The sequence below is a fragment of the Dipodomys spectabilis genome, unplaced genomic scaffold (genome assembly GCF_019054845.1).
Source record: "Dipodomys spectabilis isolate Male_0828 unplaced genomic scaffold, ASM1905484v1 ptg000499l, whole genome shotgun sequence".
Lineage (NCBI taxonomy): Eukaryota > Metazoa > Chordata > Mammalia > Rodentia > Heteromyidae > Dipodomys > Dipodomys spectabilis.
Window position 1 is genome coordinate 3,429,664 of NW_024871176.1, and position 25,816 is coordinate 3,455,479.

At 42.6% G+C, this 25,816-nt stretch overlaps 1 protein-coding gene across 2 annotated transcripts in view; it reads left to right on the top strand.

The window, feature by feature from the left end:
• Positions 1–25,816, top strand: part of Med13l (mediator complex subunit 13L) — a 198,195-nt gene that overhangs the window by 165,331 nt on the left and 7,048 nt on the right. For both annotated transcript variants that reach the window (XM_042669550.1, XM_042669551.1), the window contains exons 17-28: positions 3,679–4,616; positions 8,030–8,209; positions 8,764–8,987; positions 11,533–11,725; positions 12,951–13,374; positions 13,991–14,210; positions 15,189–15,377; positions 17,631–17,854; positions 18,047–18,189; positions 20,661–20,819; positions 21,856–22,032; positions 23,831–23,988. In XM_042669550.1, coding sequence (XP_042525484.1) covers positions 3,679–4,616; positions 8,030–8,209; positions 8,764–8,987; positions 11,533–11,725; positions 12,951–13,374; positions 13,991–14,210; positions 15,189–15,377; positions 17,631–17,854; positions 18,047–18,189; positions 20,661–20,819; positions 21,856–22,032; positions 23,831–23,988 — 3,229 coding nt within the window. The remainder of the gene's footprint in view (positions 1–3,678; positions 4,617–8,029; positions 8,210–8,763; positions 8,988–11,532; positions 11,726–12,950; positions 13,375–13,990; positions 14,211–15,188; positions 15,378–17,630; positions 17,855–18,046; positions 18,190–20,660; positions 20,820–21,855; positions 22,033–23,830; positions 23,989–25,816) is intronic.

Consider the following 25,816-nt stretch of genomic DNA (forward strand, 5'->3'; position numbering starts at 1 on the left):
AAACTGGTATTTGGGCCCAGATGAGCCCACCTGCCCCTGTAGGACAGCAAGGTCAGTGGGCCTTGGTTTGTGCCCTGTTCCCAGTGACAATGGCTGTTCGGTGGGAGGAGCTGCTGTCATGGACTGGTGGGATCAGTGTGGTCAGAGTGTTCTGTTCTGGAGTGCTGGTGGAAATCCAGACATTTATGGCTTCTACTTTTTAAAGTCTTGGAAGCTTTTTCAGCATTATATTTTAGGAATCAACGAAACAAATACGTGGTACAGACTCGTTCTGTAGGCTACATGTTTGTGACTTCCTAATAAACTGTCTTATTGAAATTTAATGCAATAACCCAGCTTCATGTTTGTGTATGTGAAGTCAGTGACAGAATGAGAAACTAATGGAGGCACAGTGAGAAGACCCTAGGTATGGGAGCCAGGCTACAGTATCGTAAGATATACATTCATGCCTTCTCAGAGTTGTCTGTATAACATTTAATGGTCTGAGAATCCTGTTCTTCCTCCTGCTCCCCAGAACTTTGGCCAGCCTGTAGAGCTTATGGCGTATTGAGGTGCCATGGAAATAACTGCATAACCAGTAGGAAAGAATGTGCTCAGAAGCACTGTGCTGTGAGTCCCTGGCAAGTGGGCGCTGTTGTACTCCAGAGGTGTTCCAGCTTCCTTACTTAGTTTAGGTCCTGCTATCACACCAGCACATACCCTGCACACATGTTAGCATTCCCAGTTGTGAATAAATGAAACTTCAGGAAACACATTCAGTGGTTTAATCTCTCACATTCCTGCAGGTTTCCCCTAAAAACTGCACATAACCTTTTACTATATGATAGGATAGCTTAGAGCATATGGTGACTGTTTACATCTATTACCTCTGCCCTTTGCCATCCAAAGATTTTTTTAGTGTGTGTTCTAGATGGCCAATGTAAATAAAACTTCCTATGTGGCAGTCACTGGCCTTGTGTGGTAGCTAGTGAGACTAAGTCTGAGTTTGAGTTCCATTTGATTTAAGTCCATCCTGTGGAGCGAGTGGATATCTGCCTGACATCATAGTTATACACAGTATGGTCCTAGTGTTGTGGTATCCAGTCCCCACCACCCTGGACCTCCTCTTGGTCACACTCAGTGTACCTGTGATCACTTGACTCAAGTCTATTGCACTTTTCTGTCTTTTTCATTGTTGTATATCCAGCTTCTAACATTATGTTAGAAGGTTGATGTTCAACACAATTTTATTGAATATGAGAAACCAGATTATTATATCAGACGATCTATTCTTTCTATCTAGGGGGACAGTTTAAATATATTTCCATTTTTAGGCAGTAGTTCTAGTTCTTTATCCAGTATGAACTACATAATTATTTCAGGGTTTTGTTGAACAGGTAAACTTGAAAGGAATCCAGTTCGAATGAAGATCATTGTTACACACTTGCTATTTTGATCTGAGACAATAGTAATTGCCAACCAAATTTTCTGGATCATTTTAATCTATAGTCAAGGTACTACTACGTCTCAGATTTAAAAGTATTTTATAATGCCTGATTTGGGTTTTAAGGCTAGTAGTAAAGGCATTAAAAGAATCACAAGAAAATTATTTGACAAAGCATTTCTTTACTAGTTTTTCTTCTACATTGTGAATGAGTGCATATTTCATTTATTGAAAAAACATCAGTTTAACTACAGTATTTGTTTTTTGTTTTGTTTTTTGCCAGTCCTTGGGCTTGAACTCAGAGCCTGGGCACTGTCCCTGACCTTCTTTTACTCTTGAGCCACAGCCACAGCTCCACTTCCAGCTTTTTCTGTACTGAGGAATCTGACCCAGGGCTTCATGCACACTGAGCAAACACTTGACCTCTAAGCCACATTCCCAGCCCCTAACTACAGTATTTGTACATAAAAGAATCAATACTGAAAAAAATGCCTTTGATTTCGAAGTGTAGAGAATAGACTTGTATGCTATTTACATAGGTACATCAGAAAGTGTATCCAGAAAATGTCTTACAAGAACGAAACAGCTGTAGACACTATCTTCTGTTTGGTTATTCTTCCAAGTTATTACTGCTTATAAGAAAATAGATCATCAACTCAGTCAGTCTTAGGGAACAAAAATAACTGTACAATATGTAATACACAACATATTTAAAAATAAGAGATGGAATAAGAGTGCCTTTCATCCCACAGATATCTTTTTTTAGAAGCTAGAAAGCAGGATACACTGTTTCTCCTTCTGCAGGCACATCTTCCTAATTACCACCAAAGCCTGTTATGGCATGTGCAGTATTTCTGATAATTAAGTGCAGCACTGGCAATGGGCTAGAACCCCCCCTCTCCCTCCCCCCCAAAAAAACCCCAGGTCACGTATTACTATGAAAATGTGAATCAAGAAAGGGTTGCAGTTGGAAAATTAGAAAAATGTTAAAATTTTATATGTATTTGATTATAACTATTCTAGTATCATATATAAATCTAGCCTCTGGGAGCAAATTTACTGGCAGAGTTTCAGGTTCAAAAATGCCGGTGTTGGGCTGGGAAGGTGGCTCAGTGGTAGAGTGCTTGCCTTGCATGCTCGAGGCCCTGGGTTCGATTCCTCAGCACCACATAAGAAAAAAGCCGGAAGTGGCGCTGTGGCTCAAGTGGTAGAGCGCTAGCCTTGGGCTGAAGAACTGAGGGACAGCGCCCAGGCCCAGAGTTCAGGCCCCATGACCGGACCCCAAAAAAAATTTAAAAAAAAAAATGCCTTGTCTCCCTACCTACCTATGAGAGCACCCATACTCTGCTAGAGTGTCCCCCTGCCCTTGTGCTTGTCTGTCTGCTTTTTGTCTGTATGTCTTCTTGCATGTTTGTTTACTTACTCAATATAGTTCTGCTAAGTTTTCTTACCACCACCACCACCAAAAAAAAAAAGAGACAAAACCATACTCACAAGTTAGATGGAATTTCAGTCCTATCGTCTTTTAGCTAATTGAGCATCCAAACTCATGTGCCTAAGTTCCAGTTAGTTACAGCTTCTCAAACTCAAATTTATTAAACCCATTGTCATGTATTCTTACAGAAATAGTGCTTTTCCTCAAAAGACTGATGTGAGGATGATTTGCATGTGAAATATGTAGAAGGAAAGTGTACTGTGGAATCCTTCTTGTCTTGGTTTTCTATATACTGTACTGACTGTTTTGTGTTCTCTGCTCCCCCCTTTTTTAAGGGGGCTATAACAAGGACTGAACTGGCAGAGCCTTGAGCTTTTGCTCCGCTTTTTCACTCAAGGCTGATGTTCTTCTGCCTTTTGAGTCATGCCTCCAGGTCCAGCTTTTTGCTGATTAATTGGGGATAAATAGCATGTCATGGACTTTTCTGCCTTGGCTGGCTTGGAGTGGGGTTTCTCAGATCTCAGCATCCTGAGTAACCTGTGAACCACAGGTGCAGCGCCACTTCCAGTTTTCTGGTGGTTTATTGGAGATAAGAGTCTCACAGACTTTTCTGCCCAGGCTGGCTTTGAGCCATGATTCTCAGATCTCAGCCTCTTGAGTAGTTAGGATTACAGGCGTGAGCCACCAACACCAGGCTTTTTTTTTTTTTTTTTTAAATCAAATGAGTAATGTACAGTGGTGGTTGGGGTGATATTGGGTAGGCTCTGGTGTCTGGACTTGCTGCCCTTCCTCATGTGATGATGCCTTCTCTTTTTTGCAGTAATGTGCCTAGTGTTGGGAGCCTAGCAGATCCAGACTATCTGAACACACCACAGATGAACACACCAGTGACACTGAACAGTGCTGCCCCAGCCAGCAACAGTGGGGCAGGAGTCCTCCCATCTCCAGCAACACCTCGTTTCTCTGTTCCCACACCACGAACCCCCAGGACTCCAAGAACTCCCAGAGGTGGGGGCACTGCCAGTGGTCAAGGGTCTGTTAAATATGACAGCACTGATCAGGGCTCACCAGCCTCTACCCCTTCTACCACGCGGCCCCTTAACTCTGTGGAGCCTGCCACCATGCAGCCAATTCCTGAAGCCCATAGTCTGTATGTCACCCTGATTCTCTCAGATTCTGTGATGAATATCTTTAAGGACCGGAACTTTGACAGTTGTTGCATCTGTGCCTGCAACATGAACATCAAAGGGGCAGATGTTGGGCTTTACATCCCAGATTCTTCCAATGAGGACCAGTACCGCTGCACCTGTGGGTTTAGTGCCATCATGAACCGCAAACTTGGCTACAATTCGGGACTCTTCCTTGAAGATGAGTTGGATATTTTTGGGAAGAATTCTGATATTGGCCAAGCTGCAGAGAGGCGCTTAATGATGTGTCAGTCTACCTTTCTTCCTCAGATGGAGGGAGCTAGGAAGTCTCTGGAGCCACCCATAAGCCTTCTCCTCCTCCTGCAGAATCAGCACACACAACCTTTTGCTTCTCTGAGTTTCCTGGACTACATTTCCTCTAACAATCGCCAAACAATTCCCTGTGTGAGCTGGAGTTATGACCGGGTGCAGGCAGATAATAATGACTACTGGACGGAATGCTTTAATGCACTGGAGCAGGGGCGACAGTATGTGGATAATCTCACAGGTGGAAAAATAGATGAAGCTTTGGTGAGAAGTGCCACTGTGCATTCATGGCCTCACAGCAATGGTAAGTGGCCCAGAAAACAGATTTCCATTTAAAATTATCTTGGTGTGATGACAGCTGAAGGCTTTCTTTACTGTGTAACAAAAATTTTAATTTTCATCTCGTCAAAAATAAAAGTCACTGAAATGAGGGCTGTATTGATTTCATCCTAGATTTAAGAGACGAGGGAATATTTTCTATTGAAACATGACTGGAGAAGAGTAATTGTTTTGTGAAAATTTCCTCTTGTATTAATCACAAGTAAGGAATTCATATTGGCAACCCATGGCTCCTACATGTCCAAGTTGTCATGACTGTGTAAACTGGTAATTTGTGTACCCTGTTGCCTACGTCCATCCATTCTTTAAGGTCAGGTTTCCATGAAGTTGCTTCCTTGAGACTGATGGTTCAGTGAACATTTTCACCTTCCTCTGGTTTCCCAGTGTGTTGTGTCTCTTACCTCAGTGCTGGGATTCCTGGAGCATATCACAGGGTCTCTAGCATTAGTGTTCCAGGTTGGCTGGAATGATCCCTAGTTGGCTTGTATGAGGCACAGAGTTCAATCCCTAGCACTGTGTCAGTGGAGGAGATAAAAACCCAAGCTGACAAAACACTTCGGAGTTAGGCTCTAAGAGTGCCAGGCAAATCCCTTGCCTTACCTGCTACACTCCACTGTGATGTGTGGTAACACAGAGAGGAGGCATCTGCCTTTGTGAGCTCTCTAAGTTATGTGGGAAAATGAACAGTTGGACATTAATCAATTATGTAGGTCAGCACATTGAAATCAGTCATTGTAAGAGATGAGAACATGGAACAGAGAGGCTACCTTGCACAGGAGGTTGGGAAAGACTCCCTTGGAGTGGTAGCACTTGCTCAGAGATCTTCTCACTGAGGAAGAAGAGAAAGCAGATCATGTGTCCTAGACAGGAGAGATGAGTGTGAAGGCCCGGAGTTAGACTAAATTGTGCCCTCAGGTTAGGAATTAGCAGAGACTGGGTTATACAGAGCCCTTAAAACATGGTGGGAATCAGGTCTTCAGAGCACACTAAAATGTGTCTGAAGAAAATGTGAGACCATCATGAGGGGCGAACAAGAATAAGAAACATGTATTCTGACCATGATTCTGATGTGGATTAGAAGTTAATCTGGAAGACTTCAGATCAAATAAGAAACCATAGTTTGCCTTATGGTGGGGAAGTAGTAGACACATTGTAGAGGTGCTTTGAAGTGTTATTGCAGGAGTTGTTACTGGATTGAGTTTGGGAGGGGATTAAAGATCCCAGTTTGTAAATTATGTCCTTGAATAGACAGTGCTATCATTCATACATCCGCAGCTGTAAGACATGGTCTGGGGAGAAAGGTCATAAATGGAGTTTTTAAGATGTCTTTCGAAATCTCTGGGTAGAGACTGGGGCTGGAGCTCAGAAGACAAGCATTTGCCATATGCATGGTAATTCCAGAACCCAGAGTTCACTGAGGAGGAAAGAAAGTGTACAGGAAGCCAGGGCAGAGCTGAGCGAAATATGGATAGGGAGAGAATGGGGCATAAAGGGATGGAGCAGAGTGGGGCCTGTCTTAGGAAGAAGTGAGGGCTGCCCTGTGTTCCAAAGAGAGGAGGTGGGCAGCACACAAAACAGTGCAGGTGAGGAGTAGAAGGTGGGCTAATCCTGTCTCTTTACTAAGAAGACAGTGTGGGGATGAAGCACCTACCCTGCCTTCCTCAACTCTTTTTCTGAGGGGAGAGCAATAGGCAAAGCTTAAATTAGACTAAAAAGGGGAATGGTAAAAGTACGTGTGGCGAGCAGAGATCATCGAATAGTCTAAGTAAGGAGGTTAAGACTCCTAAGAAAGTGTAAAGCGTTATCTTTGGTTTTACAACTGCTTAGCTTCAGACAATGTCCTGTGCTTAGCAGGTCCTTAGTGTCTCCTGAATGAATAGTTGAAGTAAAGAGACCTTCCTTTCTCCCGAAAAACTGTGGAGGATCAGCTTGACTGGTTCCTTTCTCTGGATTGTCTGGCTGTCATGGGACAGAAAAGCAGTCTGCATCCATCAGTGGTATCAACTTGTCCTGTGAGGAACTGTACTTCTTACTGTAGAGCAAGTTTGAAAAATGGGAAGATGCTTAAAAGTAGCAAATATTACTGTAAATGAATGAGGTGCCTTCAATTCTATTTTATATGTACAGGAATAGGACTTACAAGAAATACTCTAGTTTTATTTTTCAGAAAGCTGTAATACCCTTATTTTCCACTTTTGGTAGAGGCAAAGGTACAGAGAAACAACTTCATTGTTGGTGGTGGTTATATATATTATAATATATATAACATGTAACATATTATCTATATTATCTATAATTTATAATTATATATATATTATGTATATATAAGTAAAATAAAGAGCCTAAAGCTGATTTAATTGAGGGAGAAGTACAGCGGGGAAAGCTGCCCTCAGCTCCTCAGCTCCCCAAGTAAAGCTTATGTGGGAACACAGGGCTTAGCCCCAAACAACCTACATTTGTATAATTTCCTGGAGTTTTGTCCTCAAAGGTGAAAAAAAATTCTGAGGATCATCAATACAGGTTAATAGAAGCTGTATTTCATTGACTTAGGAGCTTATCTGTAGGGGTCTTAAAGAGTACCTGTGTCTCACTCAGATTTAGTTGGTAGACATGTCTTACATGTTTCTTCAAGTCTTTTTCTTATTTAGCCAGAAAAGTAGGTATGAGGAAAGGTCTCCAGGAGCCCAGTCAGGCAAATTCATAGCATATCACTTCAAGTCTGTTGTGCTGTTTCCACGGACCTTTTGAGAATGTGGTGAGTGTTAGGGGCCTTCCATCCAGAGAAAACACATACACATTCACATGTGTGTACTTGCATAGAGGTTAACATCTCTTCCCAGGGTGACTGTTGACAGAAGGAACATTTATATTATCCTACCCAGTGAGCCCCACTCCTTGTGTGTGTTCAAGATGACTGGATCCTGTTGCTGCTTCTGCCGTGTTTCTGTATGCTTCACTTCAGGCTGCCTTCAGTGTCCCTTTTTCTCCTTATGCATTCCTTATTTGTTGGGAAAATATTTTATATTAACAGCATTCCAAATGCTTTTTTAAGCGTCTCTTTCTTGTGTCCTAACTTAACATGTAACCAAAGCATTTTTATTTGGAAATGAAAGTAATATGATAATCAAGGAACTATTGCAGAGCTCTTAGGAAAATTTTGGAAACAAATCTTCCTCTTGTCAAACCATTTTTTAGTTAAACTCTCTTATTTGTAGTAACTCATTTCCCTTTTACTAACTTTTTATTACCAAGTTGTCAGTTGTTTTCTAATTGAGAAGATCTTTTAATCCCTAGGTCCAGAATCCTAGATATTCCTGTAGCTAATGAATGTGTGTTGTGGGTTAACAGAGATCCTCTCTGCTCTCGTGTCTCTTCCAGTGCTGGACATCAGCATGCTCTCCTCCCAGGATGTGGTGCGCATGCTGTTGTCTCTGCAGCCCTTTCTCCAAGATGCCATCCAGAAGAAGCGCACGGGCCGGACCTGGGAGAACATCCAGCACGTGCAGGGGCCACTAACCTGGCAGCAGTTCCATAAGATGGCAGGACGCGGAACCTACGGTAGAGTCCCCTCCTTCTACTCTTTGCCAGTGACCAAGTCCTTGCTTCATTGATGAGGTGGAACATTTGTCTTTATTATTACTATTGTTGTATAGATTTTTATTTCTTAAAGTTATTTTTGGAGTCCAGCTTTCTAAGCATTCTTGGGATAATCCAAGTGAGACAGGAAAATCATCTTTGACAGGCATAACTGTGTGAAGAGTTAGACTCTCATCTTTCCTGTCCTCAGTTCTCTGATTGATGTCTCTGTAGTCACCATCAGAATACTGCTCTGAAATGCAATGTAGTTAGTGCCACTTGGAAAGTTAACTTCCCTGTGTTTCAGTTTGCCTTATCTTCTGGAACCTTTACAAGTGAATTCTGACTCGTTTAATTAGGGGTCTTCACTAGGGACTGTGTAATTAGATCATCTGGGAAATCCTTTGCAGAGTGTGGTATCAGTAGGCTGTGACATTTCACATGGCAGGATCAGGAGTGGTACGCCAGGGGCCGTGCGGGCCTTGGTTGTGGGCAGCAGGCTGTGAGGCGCCTTCCTAATGTTGCTGCTGTTTTAGGCTCAGAGGAGTCCCCGGAGCCGCTGCCCATCCCCACTCTGCTAGTGGGCTATGACAAGGACTTCCTGACCGTCTCTCCGTTCTCCTTGCCCTTCTGGGAGAGGCTGCTGCTGGACCCGTACGGGGGCCGCCGCGATGTTGCCTATATTGTGGTGTGTCCCGAAAATGAGGCCTTGCTCGAAGGAGCCAAAACTTTCTTCAGGGACTTGAGTGCTGTGTACGAGGTGAGAGCAACCTTTTTATGAGGGCACCCCTGTTCTCCTGACTCGACTGTTTGAAAGTGCAAGCTTGTCTGTTGAAGCTAGGTCTCTAAGGACACCACGAATGGAGGTGAAAGAGTTCACTTTAAGAGATTTTTTTTCTGGAAATGAATTGTTTTATTCCTGTAGGTTTGCATTTTATTAGACAAAGAAGACATTCCTGCACTAGACTTACATGGCTGAAAATTCCACCCTGTTTTCCCATTCTGAGCTCAGAGTTTATAAGTAGTACTACTGCAGGAGAGAGGTCTCTGTCTAAGAGCTTTACGAAAAGCATACCTGCTCTTTTGATTTATTTTGGGGAGTAGGTAGATAGGTAAAAGTACTTGAAAATGTTATAAAAAATAGTTTAGCTAAAAAAAAATTGGAGCTAAAAATGTGCAACGAATAATGTACCTATTGTGGTTTAACACTACTTAAATTCATCTTAATACAAAAATTTTGATTCAGATTAAAAAAAGCAATGGCCAAATATAAGCACCATGTAGATATCTCATATCTTAAGTGTATAAATTCCTGGTAGTTTTGAAAAGTTAGATTCATGTCTGTCTTTAAAGAGTGTCACATTTCCTTTGCTGAAGTACATAAACTGTGAGGTTCTTTGTGACTTATATGTTGAGTATCTTCATATTTGGCAAGGTTAATTGAAATTAATATCTGTTTGAATGTTTATAACTGTGTCAGGCACATTGTAAGCATTTTATTTTTATTTTTTTTTTGCCAGTTCTGGGACTTTGAACTCTGGGCCTGGGTGCTGTCCCATAGCTTCTTTTGCTCAAGATGAGTGTTCTATAACTTAAAAAGCCACTTAAGGCTTTTTTTTTTAATAGTTTATTGGAGATAAGAGTCTCATGGACTTTCCTGCCTGGGTTGGCTTTGAACCATGACCCTCAGCCTTCTGAGTAACTGGGATTACAGGCATAAACCACCAACGCCTAGCTCATAAGCATTTAAAAAGTGGTCCTTGACTAAGATGCTGAATCTCAAATTCCTAAGCAGAACATTCCTATTTATAAATGTATGGGTAAATGTGGAACCCAAGTAAATTTAGGAGTTAGTTGAAAGAATGGAGGTGCTCAGATGTGATGTAATGGCATCTGCTAAGCCATACAAATCTCAGTATAGTCATTTCTTAGCACTGCCTGGTCTTTGGATGCAACATACTATTAGTTCACAAGTAGTCTATCACAGACAACTTGTCTCAGCAACTTTTAAAGCACATCATCATCTCGAATGGAGCCTTCAGTATATGCTACAAAGCATAAGGGATTTCTAGATCTTTTTAGAAGGAGTAGCACTATTGTTCTTAACGACTTTACTAGGGATACTCTTTTGGCAGTAATTCACGCTTGCTTAGGATTAGAGTTCTCAAGAGGTTTCTTGAGGGCCGGGTCAGCCTTCCCTTCCTCACCTCTATTAAGGGACACTAATGTAAGCAGTTTACTTTTCAGGGTATTTTGTTCATTTTTTTGGGGGGTGGGGTCTGGTCATGGGGTCTGAACTCTGGGCCTGGGCGCTGTCCCTCAGCTCTTCAGCTCAAGGCTTGCACTCTACCACTTGAGCCATAGCACCACTTCCGGCTTTTTTTTTTTTTTTTTCTGCTTATGTGATGCTGAGGAATTGAACCCAGGGCCTCATGCATGCAAGGTAAGCGCTCTACCACTGAGCCACCTTCTCAGCTCCTTCTGTTCATTTTTTTGCCATAACCACCCAGTGAGTATCCTGGAGAGTAAGGGCAGAATCTTACTGTGCTCAATTAACTATTTACTTTTTTAAAAAGTGATCAGGCCAGGTGCTGGTGGCTCACGCCTGTCATCCTAGCTACTCAGGAGGCTGAGATCTGAGGATCACAGTTCAAAGCCAGCCTGGGCAGGAAAGTCCATGAGACTCTTATCTCTAACAAACCACCAGAAAACCAGAAGTGGCACTGTGGCTCAAGTGGTAGAGTGCTCGCCTTGAGCTGAAGAGCTTAGGGAAAGTGCCTAGGCCCAGAGTTCAAGCCCCATGATGTACTCCTCCCCGCTCCCCCCCCCCCCCCAAAAAAAAAAAGTGATCAGCATGTCTACTGCTTCAGTGACCTCTGCTATTGGTGATGTCCAGAATGTTTTTAACCATATAGATGATCCCTAAAATTTTAATGGTGTGGGGAAACATGATTACTTAAGGATTATAGAGGAGGTGTTGGTGAACAAACATCTCAATCAGCCTTAGTAGTCAGGAATCTGGTGTATTTATTTGCTCATTAGCAACCAGGTAGTGCTCAACATTGTCCCGTCATGCAGAAGTGTGCTTAGGCAAAGAAACACTTTTCCTTAGAGCCCACATTTTGGAGGTAAAGACAGCAATTTTAGGGCACATTATAACAACCAGAAAGGAGCAGCTGATGATAATGGTTTGGTTGTATGTGATAACTTGACATGGGGAAGTGCCTGCACACTTTTGCCAGCAGAAGGTAACAAGAATGGAATGAGGGGCACTGGTCAGTAACCATCTTGTTTTGTGGTCTCAGATGTGTAAGCTTGGGCAGCACAAGCCCATCTGCAAAGTGCTACGCGACGGAATCATGCGTGTGGGGAAGACTGTGGCCCAGAAGCTGGCAGATGAACTTGTGAGCGAGTGGTTTAACCAGCCCTGGAGCGGCGAGGAGAATGACAATCATTCCAGACTCAAACTTTATGCGCAAGTTTGCCGCCATCACCTAGGTAAAGGACAAAGTAGAATTTGGGAGTAAACACAGTTAATCCTGTCCTCCCTATGGTTGCAGCATTGTATTTCTTTCAAGTTATGTTAGGATTCCATTTTTATACTTAGGTCTTTTTGGTGTTCTAGGTAGTGAAATCCTAATTATATGTGGCTATATGTTCTTTAAAAACTTGCATAAAGTTGCTTTAAAGAGGTTATATCTATTAACACCATATTTTCAAACCTCAGCATCACATGGGAGAAAACCTTAAGCTCGTGAAGCTATAGGAGCATAAGGCATCATGATGGCTGTGAAACACATGGTTTTTCATTTCTCAGTAAAAGTATATAGAATCAGTCTGAAAGGAAATACTAGAAGTGATTATTTTCCGTTTCTTTTTGGATAAGCTTCTTTTAACTTGGTAGTACTGGACTTGGAACCCAGGGCTCTACTCTTGAAAAGACAGGTGCTCTACCACATTTTTTGTTTTGGTAATTGCTGCTGTTATTATTTTTATTATTGTTGTTGTTGTTTATTATTATTGATGGTCCTGGAAATTGAACTCATGGCCTAGATCTTTCTAGGCTCTATCAGTTGAGCCACACCTCCAGACCTTTTTTGCATTGGTTATTTTTGAGGTAGGGTCTTATTTTCTGCTCTAACTGGCCTGGGTTGTGGACCTCCAACATGTGCCTCTTGGTATCTCTGGGGAAGACAGGGCACCACCAGGTGCCCTCTGCTGCACACAGCCATTCACTGAGATGACATTTTGTGAACTTCTTTTTCCTTGGGCTGGTGTAAAACTGTGATCTCTGGATTTTTGCTTTCCAAATGGCTAGTGGCCACTGGACCCAGCTGCTTTGGTTAGTTTTAATGCAGCTGCATAGCTGGGATGACAGGTACGTGTCATAACTCAGCTTTCTCTTGGTTAAAATGCAGGCCCATGAACTTTTTACTCAGTCTGGCTTCAAACCACAACCCTCCCCATCTCTGCCTCCCAGGTAGCTAGAATTGCAGATGGGAGCCACTGTGCTTGGCTGTCATACAGGTTTTATAATAGTTGCTTCCTGTGTGCATCAGTGTTTGCAGAATATATAAGCCGATGCAGGTGGCGAGTCTAAGGTGTCATGATCAGTGTTGCGTCCTGAAAGCATAATTTTTTAAGGTGCTTATCTGAATTTCTGACTACTCTCTCTGACACTGCGGAGCTCTCTCATGGTGGTTGTCTGCATGGATTCTTACAGCACCTTACTTGGCTACTCTGCAACTCGACAGCAGCCTGTTGACCCCACCCAAGTACCAGCCTCCACCGCCAGCAGCCCAGGGACAAGCTACTCCTGGGACTGCTGGGCCTTTAGCTCCAAACTCAGGCTCAGCAGCTCCCCCAGCTGGCAGTGCATTCAATCCCACCTCTAACAGCAATTCCGCAAACCCTGCAGCAAGTACTTCCTCAGCTGGCTCCTCTGGGCCTCCAGTTTCCTCGGCTGCCTCCGCCCCTGGGATTAACCAGATGAGCACTACCTCGTCTTCAGGCTTCAGCGGTGGTATGGGAGGGCAGAACCCCAGCAGTGGGGGTAGCTCTATCGATAGAACACAAGGGAACATTGCCTGTGGCGTAGACCCTGAGCAGGGGAGCTCTACCCAGCCCTACCAGGATGGACAAGACAGGTATGTTACTTCATTGAGCCAGAGAAGTGGCTTCTAATTGGACCTCTCTCTCCCCTGCAACCTCATAAATCTCTAGATCCAGTATGACAGTTGTCGATCTGTAGCTGCAGTAAGAAATTGGAGGCTTGTAACATATTCTGACAAACTTACTATTAAGCATATTAACTTATAGTTAACTTGGTATATAACCTCTTTGTACAGTATCACCACAGAAAATAAAGAGGAGTTGAAAAAAGAAATCTCCCTTTTTAGAGGACTATGCAGGCTGAGTATGCCCTCTTCTGAAATTCTTGGGACCTGAAGTATCTCAGATTTTGACAAATTTTGAATTTTAGAATATTTGCATGTGCCCTATTGATTGAGAATTCCTCATCTGAAAACCTGAAATCCCAAACCCAAAATTTTTGTGCTTTATGTCAGGTTTTTTAATTAGGAATGCTGGATGTATATTGTTATTTCCCATCTGGCCTAGATGCTGGCTAGCTTGGTTTGTGTGGCCCATCCTGTCCCATTTAAATCTGGAGTCATTGTCCTGGCAGTCAGCTTGCTCTAGGACTGATTTGTTCTATGGCATTGACACTTACTTTGTCCACCTTACAAATGACTCTCTGTGCAGTGTTACCGAAAGGGAGAGAATCGGAATTCCCACGGAGCCCGACTCTGCAGACAGTCAAGCCTACCCTCCAGCTGTCGTCATTTACATGGTGGACCCGTTCACCTACACTGCAGAGGAAGACTCCACGTCTGGAAACTTTTGGCTGTTGAGCTTGATGCGCTGCTATACAGAAATGCTGGATAATTTACCCGAGCATATGAGAAACTCTTTCATTCTCCAGGTTAATCTTTGCAAGATTATTCTTTACATTAGTTGTTGTTACAAAATTCATAACAACATGAGTTTTTTTTTTAATTGGGAGACTATGTAAGTTTAAAAGGAAAAAAGATACATTTACAATTTGGCTTTTTAGATTCAACCATCGTATTTCCATTATGGTGTATTTCTGCCCCTTTTCTCCATTTTTATGTGATCAGGATTGTAATTTAAATATAAATTTTAGTCTTTTCTAGTTAATGTTATTCATGAATATTTTGTCATTTTACTTAAAATTCTCATAATTAACATTTTTAATGACTATTTTCCATATATAACCATTCCTGTATAGGTGGCCAGTTCATTTGCACTACTCTAAAGTAGTCAGAGCAAACATGCTGTGCTTCCTTTTTGTCACATTGTTTTCTAAAGTGGCTTCTTGAATGTAGCTACTGAAACATATCACCATATTCCTTTCCAAAAAGATTACACTTCTGTACATTACTTTTGTCACTGGATGAGCAAACTAGCCTTTATTGTACCTTTGCTAGCTTTATAGCTAGGATGATGTCACATTTTAGCTGAAAAGTGATGCCTTGGTTAGCTTGGTCTTGTTTTGCTGTCTCTTCAGTGAAATATTAGTAGTAGAGTAGTAGAGTAGATTATTGCTGGTTTCTCTTTATTTGAAGTCTGTGTTTGAAATGATTATATAGTAATTCCTATATGCTCCATGTATACATTGTGCCTACAAAGAGTGTAGTAAAATGTACCTTCTACGACTTTGAGGCCATAGTAACAGTAACCTGAGAATTACTAGAACTGAATTTTATACCAATAGAAGCAATTAGGATTTAATGACAGCCCACTTGACAGTTGCATATTTTAAAGCTAAGGCTTTCTTTTACCTCAAGAATTGCATGCCGTTTTATTTTCCAGGTGTCTTACAAGGCATTGTCAATCTCCATTTCTAGGGGTTTAAAATGATTATTGTTTGTGTTTCTAGATTGTGCCTTGCCAGTACATGCTGCAGACAATGAAGGATGAGCAAGTGGTCTACATCCAGTACTTGAAGTCCATGGCATTTTCCGTGTACTGCCAGTGCAGGCGGCCGCTGCCCACACAGATCCACATTAAGTCCCTCACAGGATTCGGGCCTGCAGCCAGCATTGAGATGACCCTCAAGAACCCAGAGGTCAGCACTGGAGGGCAGAAACCTGATAAAAAGAGTACTTGTACAACAAAAACACTAAAATGGAAACCATGAACGTGTTTTTCTAACTCCCAGATTGGTTGGTGGCTTGGTCAGTCTTCTGCTCTTATAGAAGACTTGGCAAGTCTCTCTAATCTTCAAAATAGAGAAGGTCCTTCTTTAAAACTTTGAGAAAATAAGTAAGCTCTTCCTTATTTTCTTCTGATGTAGGATTTAAGGCAATAGCCTACATTTACTTTGTTCTTTATTTTTCTGGACTTTTGGATCCTAAAATGCAAACTCTGCCCATTGCACTCTGATTTCTATTTTGACAGAGTCGTGTTGTATGTTTACCACTTTTTTGCATACTTCAGTTTCTCATGCATGCTCTCCCTGGTGCTGCTTGCCCATTCCCTCAGTGCTACTGCGTACATGTGAGTGTTTTTCCCTTCCATCTTTGTGGACCTGCTTCCAACAGTGAATGTACCTCAGAGGGAATTTTAGATGGCTGATGCCATCTAAAATCATGTCTTAAGCAAAAGTTTTACATTTTCCTTGTATTTTTAATGACCTTTTCTTCAACAGAGGTGTCACAGAACAGTGTTTACAGTTTTCAAAGCTTTCCAACATCAGATCCACAACTCTTCACTTTAAGGGACCTTTTTTAAACACTAGCTTCTGAAGAGTATCATTGGCAATGTGCTTCTCTGCACAAAACACTTACCCTTTCCTAAGTAAAAGCTGGGAGGTAAGAAGTGAAGCAAATAGTTGATACTGTGTTTGTGGGAGCCTGGTTGTGGTTCACTCTAATACCAGGGAAGAAAGCTGCTCTGCTGATGACCTACATTTATCCTGGTGTTAAACATACTTCCTATTTTTTGACAAAACTGTGGGCAGCCTCCAGACACCCCTAAAATGTTCCTTCCAGACTTCTATCAATATGACCTTGTTCATGTCAGTAGTGAGTCACCATTTGATTGCTTAACATTCAGATTGTGTGGCTATCACAATGTACTGTCCACTTCACTATTAATGAAAATGGAGGCTATTTTCAACTTGGAGCTGTTATGATTAGTACTAGTATAAATACACTGGCAAATGTTTTTGGGAAAATGTAGGTATGCATTTGTAGGGTGTGTGTGTGTGTGTGTGTGTGTGTGTGTGTGTGTGTGTGTGTGTGTGTGTGTGTGTGTGTGTGTGTGTGTGTGTGTGTGTGTGTGTGTGTGTGTGTGTGTGTGTGTGTGTGTGTGTGTGTGTGTGTGTATTAGTATGTGTTCAGATTAAGCAAATATTGTCAAATATTCTTCCAAAGATATTACACCACAGTGTTACCGATTAGATTTTCTGCTATTGTTATTTTACATATTCTGATAGATATTTATAGTGTTATTCCATAATGGCTTCAGTTTCTGCTTTTCTAATGTCTAATGAAATTGGCCAAAACCAGTTTACCTTTTCTAAAATAGTAAGTTTTAATAAACAAACATTGGGTTCATTGAGTTTCCTAGTTGTATCAGTTACGTTTTTTTTATTTTATTTAGATGTACTGGAGCTTGAAACTCAGGGCCTTGTATTTACTAGTTGCTGTACCACTTGAGCCATGCCCTTTAGCCCCTTTTTTATTTTAGTTATTTTTCTGGTGGCGTCTTGAGTTCTGGCATCAGTACAGTCTTCCTACTTGGGGTCTTCTGCATTGTTGGGATCAAAGGTGTTAGCTACCTTGCACATTATATTGGTTTGAGATGAAGGTTTCACTAACTTTTTTTTGCGGGGGGTGGGGGGGGGGGCTAGTTTTGGGGCTTGAACTCAGGGCTCGGCCACTGTCCCTGAGCTTCTTTTGTGCTAGCACTCTAACCACTTGAGCTATAACCCCACTTCTGGTCTTTTCTGTTTGTGGTACTGAGGAGTTGAACCCAGAGCTTCATGCATATTAGGCAAGCATTCTACCACTAACCCACATTCCCAGCCCAACACTTAGCTTTTATTTTTAAAGCTGGGTCCTCCTCCCAGGCCCTGCCTCCAGAATAGCTGGGACGACAGAGGAGAGCCAGTGTTCCCAGCCCTAAACCATGTTTTTGTTGACTGTGCTTGTCACTAGTGTTTATATAAACATGGGGTGGGGGTGAGGGAATGGACAGGGTTGGAGCCTGCTTTTTTAATCTCACCCTGTTGGTTCCCCTCAGTGTTGTTTTAGGTTGTATTATAAACACTAAGTTGAATGCTTTGTGTGGATTTTGCTTTTCATTTTGATTTCAGCGGCCCAGCCCAATCCAGCTTTACTCCCCTCCCTTTATATTGGCCCCAATCAAAGAGAAGCAGACGGAGCAAGGAGAGACCCTTGGAGAAGCAAGCCAGAAATACAATGTGCTCTTTGTGGGCTACTGTCTGTCTCATGACCAGCGCTGGCTATTGGCTTCCTGCACTGACCTCCATGGGGAGTTATTAGAGACCTGCATTGTAAATATTGCTTTACCAAACAGGTGAGAGGCCCTTGATGCTTGTGGTGTGTGTAAACTGATGCTGCCCTTTCCTCCACATGGGACTCTGTAACTCTTCTATCTAAATGCAATGGAGACGCATGCACGTGCATGCTCTTTGAATGTTTTTTGCCTCACTGAGTGAGTAGTGGCTGTGATTCATGGAGGGACTCCTTCCCTACTTCTTCTCATTAGGTCACGGAAGAGTAAAGTGTCTGCCCGGAAAATTGGACTGCAAAAGTTATGGGAGTGGTGTATTGGGATTGTCCAAATGACATCTTTGCCCTGGAGAGTTGTCATCGGGCGTCTTGGTCGGCTCGGCCACGGGGAGCTTAAAGGTGAGAAATCTTGAAGCAGTGTTTGCAAGAAGCAGAGGAAAAAAAAGGATGAGTAATGTCATTGGCTGAGCAAAGCAGGGAAAAGTGTTAAACTTGGTAATAAGACTGAAGCAGATGCTTTCTGATTGTGTTCTGTAGATACAGAATAAACCGTAGTTTTTTCTTGAGCAACAAAATCCATTTCCCAAACAAATTTTAAATACAAAACAAAAAAAGTGTTTAATAAAACACTTTTAATAAAAGTGATATTCAGTATAAAAGTGATATTCAGTAAATTTCAAACACTAATACATATATTGTATGTGTATATTAATAGATACATTGTGTGTGTGTGTGTGTGTGTGTGTGTGTGTGTGTGTGTATAATAGAGATAGAGGTAATAGAAATTGTACTTGTTTGATCATTGGTGATGAGTTTTGAATTTCTCTAATTTGGTACCACAATAGCAAAACAATCTTACTCCTTATTCATAAGGACAAGCGGTTAGATGTAAGACATTGCCAGTTACTTTTCAATGTGGAGGCATGAAAGAATAGAGTTTTAACTTGTATCTCCAAGTATATCTGCCACTGCTTCAATTTCTTGCAAACATAATGATCAGCCAAGAAGCTTGGAAAGTACTGACCACCACCAGCTGCTGTGCCTGGCACAATGCCCAGCCCAGCTACTGGCCTCATGTAGCTACTTCACAGTTTCCACATGAGTAATAGGAATACAATTAGAGCCTTATTAATTACACGCACACACACACACACACACACACTCACACACACACGTAGGAAGTTTCTAAGGTCTGTTCAAAATAAAGCTTATGTCACAAATTACTTTTCGAACTTCCTGCATGCATAGACATTAACGTCAGCAAAGTTTGTCACGGACCAGAGAATAAACAGTTCTCCCTTTGCAAGCCAGATGGTCACCACTGCAGCTACTTGACTCTGTTTGGCAATGTCAAGGCAACTATAAGAACAGCTTTGTTAATAAAACTTTATACAAACACTTAGTGGGCAGGATTTGGTTTGTGTTAGGGTATGGGATTATATCTTTACTGGAAATTGTCATCAGAAGTTTGTGGAGACCCTGAAACAAAACCCCTGTAGGCTCTGCTTGCATGCCGAGTACCTCCCTTTTGGCAGTGCAGGTGAGGTCTCCATGCCATTTTCTAGAAGTATTATATCACAGGTTTGAGGTAAAAGTTTCTTTAAGCTTCTGCTCTACACAGAGGTTTTTTTCAGAAATGTCACATTTAACATTTTGTATCAGCAGCCTGGAGGTTAACACATTAGGGGATTCATCACTTCATTCTGTGAGATTTCCTGTCTTTCTCCCTAGTCTACTTTTTAGCCAGTCTTCTTTTTTAAAGGTTTTGAGCTATTTCTAACCCATGGGAGGGAGAGGGGATGGTCAGAGTGTAATAAGAAAGAAAAGGAGGAGGGATGTAGTCTAGTGTCTAGCACCAAGTATGCCAACAGGAAGGGCCCCATCCCTCCTTATCTCTCCTACAGAAGAGGGGAGTGAGTGTGGAGATGGGAGACCTTGCAGGTCTGCAGGGCAGGGCAGATACAAGCCGTTAGGCTTGGGAAGCAGCTTCTGAATTTCAGCTCTTTGTCCAGGGTACTGGTGTCGAGATGGCTCCCTCGGTTGGTTTTGAGATAGGTCACTCATATCTTTTTTTTTTTTTCAATTTAAAAATATATATCCATCATGTTTCTGGCCACTTTTTATTTAACTCACTTTAGTTTGAGGTTCATTTGGAATCTGAAAATGTTTCCCTTGCTCCTAAGGGAAAGAAACAGCTTGTTTGACAAACCATGTGCCAGTAGAGTGGCATTTGATCAGTGCACTGTGACAGGACAGCAGCTTGCTGCATAAGACAGTGCATACCTTGGGGTCAGACAGGTTAAAAGAGTTAACAAGAGCTCTTCTCTTCCCAAAGTACTATCCTTCCTCAATGCTCAGATTTAATCTAGTGTTTCTGTTTGGAGACAGCGAATGAGTGTTAGAAAGGCAAATATGGCCAGCTCTCAGTGTGAACCTGGGTATGGCTTACCTCTTGTTCTTTGGACACTGGAAGAACCGGTTCCTACATTTCTGCTACTGCTTGCCTCTTGTGGAAGTAAATCCCCTCCAGCAATAAACAGAATGGAAGTTCCTCTAAATGTGCTTTCATCCAAAGAAAAGTGTTGGGCACAGCAAAGGGAGAGTGAGAGAATAAGGCCAAGAAGGAGAAAGGCCAGGAGTGACATTGGCTTATTGGCAATTTCAATGCCTTCATCTACCAATGTCGGTGCTGGCCTCTGGAAGACAATCTGCACAGGATAGTAAAGCTCTGTTTCTGTGTTAATAAGGGGTGTAGAACTCAAGGATCACTTTCTTTATAGTGAGGAGAGAATATGGGGATCCATTTCCCTTTAGGGTCCAATCACATCAGTATGAGTTCTAAAGATTGTATCTGTGTTATCTGACTTCAGATTGGAGTATCCTCCTTGGAGAATGTTCACTACAGACAATCAGCAAACAGCTCAAGGACGTGTGCCGAATGTGTGGGATCTCTGCTGCAGACTCTCCTTCTATCCTCAGTGCCTGCCTGGTGGCCATGGAGCCCCAGGGGTCCTTTGTAGTGATGCCAGGTAAACCTCTCATCAGCTTCACTACTAGAGACATGGGTGGAGTGCGTTGTTATTGTCTCTTTGTAAGAGAAGATTGAATTTTGATCTATAAAGTGGGAATCATTTGATTTCTTCAGTGGGAATGATTTGCGATTTCCTTCCTTCCTTCCTTCCTTTCTTCCTTCCTTCCTTCCTTCCTTCCTTCCTTCCTTCCTTCCTTCCTTCCTCCCTCCCTCCCTCCCTCCCTCCCTCCCTCCCTCCCTCCTTCTGTTTCCTTTCCTCCTTTCTTCCTTCCCTTCTTCCTTCCCTCCCTTCTTCCTTCCCTCCCTCCCACCCCCTTTCCTCCCTCTAACTCCCTTTCATATTTGAACTTTGTTTTGGAGATAGATATTGTCCAGCTTTACAAGCAGCCCTAAAGGATATGTCTAGCCTCTCTAATGAGGATAAGGGCTGGAGCAAAGGAGAGAGAGCCATTCAGCAGCAGGCCTGGCACATAGGAGTCTCTTAGTAGTGCATAACCAGCATACAGAGTTGTGGAAAGTTTGTAAATTCTGTCTGGCTTTTGATGAACAGCAGCTAAGATATATAGCTAAACTTTATACTTTTAAAATATGTTCTTACCATCCAGATAACAGTACATCTTTGTTCTCTATCCACACTCCCTGTGAGAAGTGAGTGGAGTTGTGGTGTGAGCTAGACTCTCTGGTCTAGGGCTCTTTGGACTGCACACTACACAGGTGGCCTGTTGAATGTTTGAAGATGAAGGTCTTAAAAATGGCCCCGGTGCGAGTAAAATGGCATGAGTAAGGAGGAGGAATGCTTAAGTAATTTTAAAAAATACTTGGTGAGTGGAATTCAAGTATGACTTAACATTTCCAGTCTGAGTTTAGATTCTCATGCTGTATGCCTGCGGCAGGGTCCCTGAATGTATTTAAGCAGTTGGGACAGTTTGAAGTGCATTAGGTGCAGACCACTCCCATTCAGTCTGTCTGGAAACTTTGTTCTTGAGCTGGTCCCTGTTGAATCAGAGCAGCTGACGGAGGTTTTGTCCTTAAAGATGCTGTCACCATGGGCTCGGTGTTTGGCCGAAGCACTGCACTGAACATGCAGTCCTCTCAGCTGAACACCCCTCAAGATGCTTCTTGTACACACATACTGGTGTTTCCCACATCATCAACCATCCAGGTAGCTCCAGCCAACTATCCCAATGAAGATGGGTTCAGCCCCAACAACGGTGAGTAGAGGACCTTCATGAGGACACTTCCTGAGCAGGACACACAGGGAGAGCATGGGGCATGGGTTGTAATGACACATGAGCCATGAGGAGGGGCGGAGATCTGAGAATCGTGGGGGTTTGAAAGCCTCAAGTAGTCTCCACTATAACTCTGTTACTTCCTTTTCCTCACTACAACAAAGTACTTAAGAAGAACAACTTAAGGGAGGAAAGAGTTACTTTAGCTCATGTTTTAGAGGTTTCAGTCTGTCATGGTGGAGTGGGGTAGGCAAGGCAGAGAAGCTCATATCATGGTGGCTAGGAAGAAGAAAGAGAACCCTTGGGCTGGGGTGGGCTTCTCTCTCATCCCTGTCTCCTTTGCCCTGTCCCTCCCTCTCCATTTGGGTTCTGAGCTTCTTGATGCGATTATCCACATTCCGAGTGGGTACTTATCCCGCCCCTGCCCCAATCCTTCTGGAAATGCCCTTCCACCCAGTGTGCTTTGCTGATCTCCTAGAAGCTTCTCAGTCAGGTTGGCAATCAAGATTTCCCATTACAGTTACCAAGCCCCAAGGATTAACATTCCTCTATTTTCATTAAAGGCAAAAGTAATGATTGATTGCTTGATAGAGTCTTGCCGGAGTGTCACTTTGAGTAAATTTGTTGATCTGATTTTTCTTTTTCTTTTTCTTTTTTTTTTTTTTTTTTTTTTGGTCCGTTGTGGGACTTGAACTTTGGGCCTGGGCACTGTCCCTCAGCTCTTCAGCTCAAGGCTAGCACTCTACCACTTGAACCATAGCACCAATTCCAGTTTTTTCTGGTAGTTTACAAGAGATGACTCTCACAGACTTTCCTGCCCAGGCTGGCTTTGAACTGCAATCCTCAGATCTCAGCCTCCTGAGTAGCTAGGATGACAGGCATGAGCCCACTGGTACCCAGCAAAGATCATATGGAGATTTTTTTTTTCTCTTTTCTTTTTTGTTTTCTGTCAGGCATGGGGCTTGAACTCTAGGCCTGAGCACTGTCCCTCAGCTCTTCATCAAGGCTAGTGCTCTACCACTTGAGCACAGCACCACTTCTGGTTTTCTGGTGGCTTATTGGAGATAAGAGTCTCACAGCCTTTCCTGCCTAGGCTGGCTTTGAACTGTGATCCTCAGATCTCAGCCTGCTGAGTAGCTAGCATTACAGGCGTGAGCACCAGCGCCTGGCTTATTGATCGGATTTGAATGTGTGAATGAATACTTGGGATTCTAGCGTGCTATAATCAAATAATTTTTATTTGATTCCAAAGGAATCAAACAGTAAAATATTCCATTTTATTCACCTATTTGCATTGTTTTTGAAGAATTTTCAGTAGGTACTGGCATTTACTAATGTTAAACAGGGAGGAAAAAATAATACCAAATTTTATATATAATACAGAAATATAGGATACAAAAAGAAAACATATTAAAAATGTTGATGGTGAGTGAGTTGTGGGTTTTTCAGTTTTGTCACTTTTCTTTCCAAATTCTTCTGCGGTGAATGTGCCCTATGGTAGAAGTCTGGGGGAGAAGTTTTGAAGGTGTGCATTGTGTTTGCCCTGCTCTGGCATGGGCTTCCTTTACTGTTGGGGCAGGTTCACATTGTGAGAATGAGTCTACTTTGTTCTCAGATGCTGCCAGCTTGAAATGTGTGTAATAGTCCAGTTGTTCAGTTGTTCTTTAGCTGTTTGACATTTTTTAAGTAGTCAGGCCATGTCTGTAGCAGAGCGTGGTATTGGTGAGGGTAGACCTGTAGATTCTCTTTTTAATTCTGATATTTTCCCCCTCCCTTCTAGATGATATGTTTGTGGACCTTCCATTCCCAGACGATATGGACAATGATATTGGCATATTAATAACTGGGAATCTCCACTCCTCCCCCAACTCCTCCCCGGCACCCTCCCCGGGCTCTCCCTCTGGAATTGGTGTGGGCTCTCACTTCCAGCACAGTCGGGTAAGGACAGTACAGCCCTTGGGAGAATAATCCTTTCTTGAGTGTACCATCTTCCTTGTGTCCAGGGCTTACAGAGCTGCTGTGGGGACATGGTGTTCCACTTCATTGTGCATAAAAGGCAGCCCTTCAGAAGAAATGTGTTATTTGTTCATTTATCTGTCTTGAATAATTTTACTATAGACATGAGATTGTGTGTGTGTGTGTGTGTGTGTGTGTGTACATGGGATTTGAACTCAGGATCTGGAAACTCTGAATTTTTTTCACTCATGGTTAGCACTCTACCACATGAGCTTGGCTTTTGCTGTTTAATTGGAGATAAGATTCTCAGAAATGGGGCTGGGAAGGTGGCTCAGAGGCAGAGTGCTTGCCCTGGATTCGATTCCTCAGCACCACATAAGCAGAAAAAGCCAGAAGTGGCACTGTGGCTCAAGTGGTAGAGTGCTAGCGTTGAGCTGAAGAGCTCAGGGACAGCGTTCAGGCCCCACAACTGCCAAAAAAAAGAAAAAAAGAAAAGAAAAGATTCTCAGAGACTTTTCTGCCTGGGCTGGCTTCAGACTGTGATCCCAGCCTCCTGAGTAGCTAGTAAGTAGCACAGGCTTAGACAGATTTTTATTCTCTTCCTTTATGCTCTGGAGATCTAAATCAAGAGTTTTGTGAGGGGCTGGGAAGGTGGCTCAGTGGTAGAGCACTTGCCTTGCATGCCTGAGGCCCTGGGTTCGATTCCTCAGCACCATATAAGCAAAAAAAAAAAAGAAAAGAAAAGAAAAAAGCCAGAAGTGGCGCTGTGGCTCAAGTGGTAGAGCGCTAGCCTTGAGCTGAAGAGCTGAGGGACAGTGCCCAGGCCCAGAGTTCAGGCCCCACGACTGGACCACCCCCCCCCCCCCCCCCCCAAAAAAAAAAAAAAAGTTTTATGAGATTTTTTTTTTTTTTTGTAAAACCATTTTCTGGTTGCTTGATACTTCCAAGTTATTTTGTTTTCCTTTACTGGTTTTTAGCATCTAGTCCAGTAGCCCTACGTATGCTTCATGTACAGAACTTAGTTGTGGACATATGGCTTATTTGGCAGGGAGTCTGACTGAGTCCTCCCAGCATTGGGAACCTTTGCTTACACAATCCCAGTCTTGTCTGGAGCCAAACTGCAGGAGTATCAAGAGTCATCAGGAGGTGGATTTTATAAAAATGTCCAGTTTCATGCCAGAGTATTAAGGGAAAATCCAGCACTCACAGCTAGTTTAATCAACAAGTATACCAGGGATCTTGGCAGGGGATTAGTGGAGATTTAACTGTCGAACAGTTCTGCCACAGTACATGTTAGCCTGGCCTCACAGCGAGGTGATTCACGCCTCCTCACTATATTGTGCATTTTATTAACAGTGCTTTGAGATTATGGGGTCAAGTCATAGAAAAGTACATATATGTGTAGTGTCTTAGACTGATTGCATATAAGTAACTACATTTCTTTAGACACAAGCATAGACATGACCATAGATTTCTGTCCTGTGGGACTTGTATTACCAGCACTGAGTTCATTACAGGACAATCTAAAGAAAGCACATTTAAAGGTTAACTTAGTCACAGAGTGAGTAAAAGTGTGGCTGAGGAACTTACTCCACCCCCATCCTTCTGCCTGCTCCCACTGCTGTCTTCTGTGAGGAGGAGATTTTAGATGCATTTCTTTTATAGTTGTAGCCAGGTAAGGACAATTGATTATTCACTGGAACCAAAAGCACAAGTTGTATAGTGGATCATTTTACAGTAGGACTTCTGCCAGGACTTCTGTGGAGGAGAATGGCATAGCTGCTAAGACTGTCCCTGCGTCTGTGCCTAC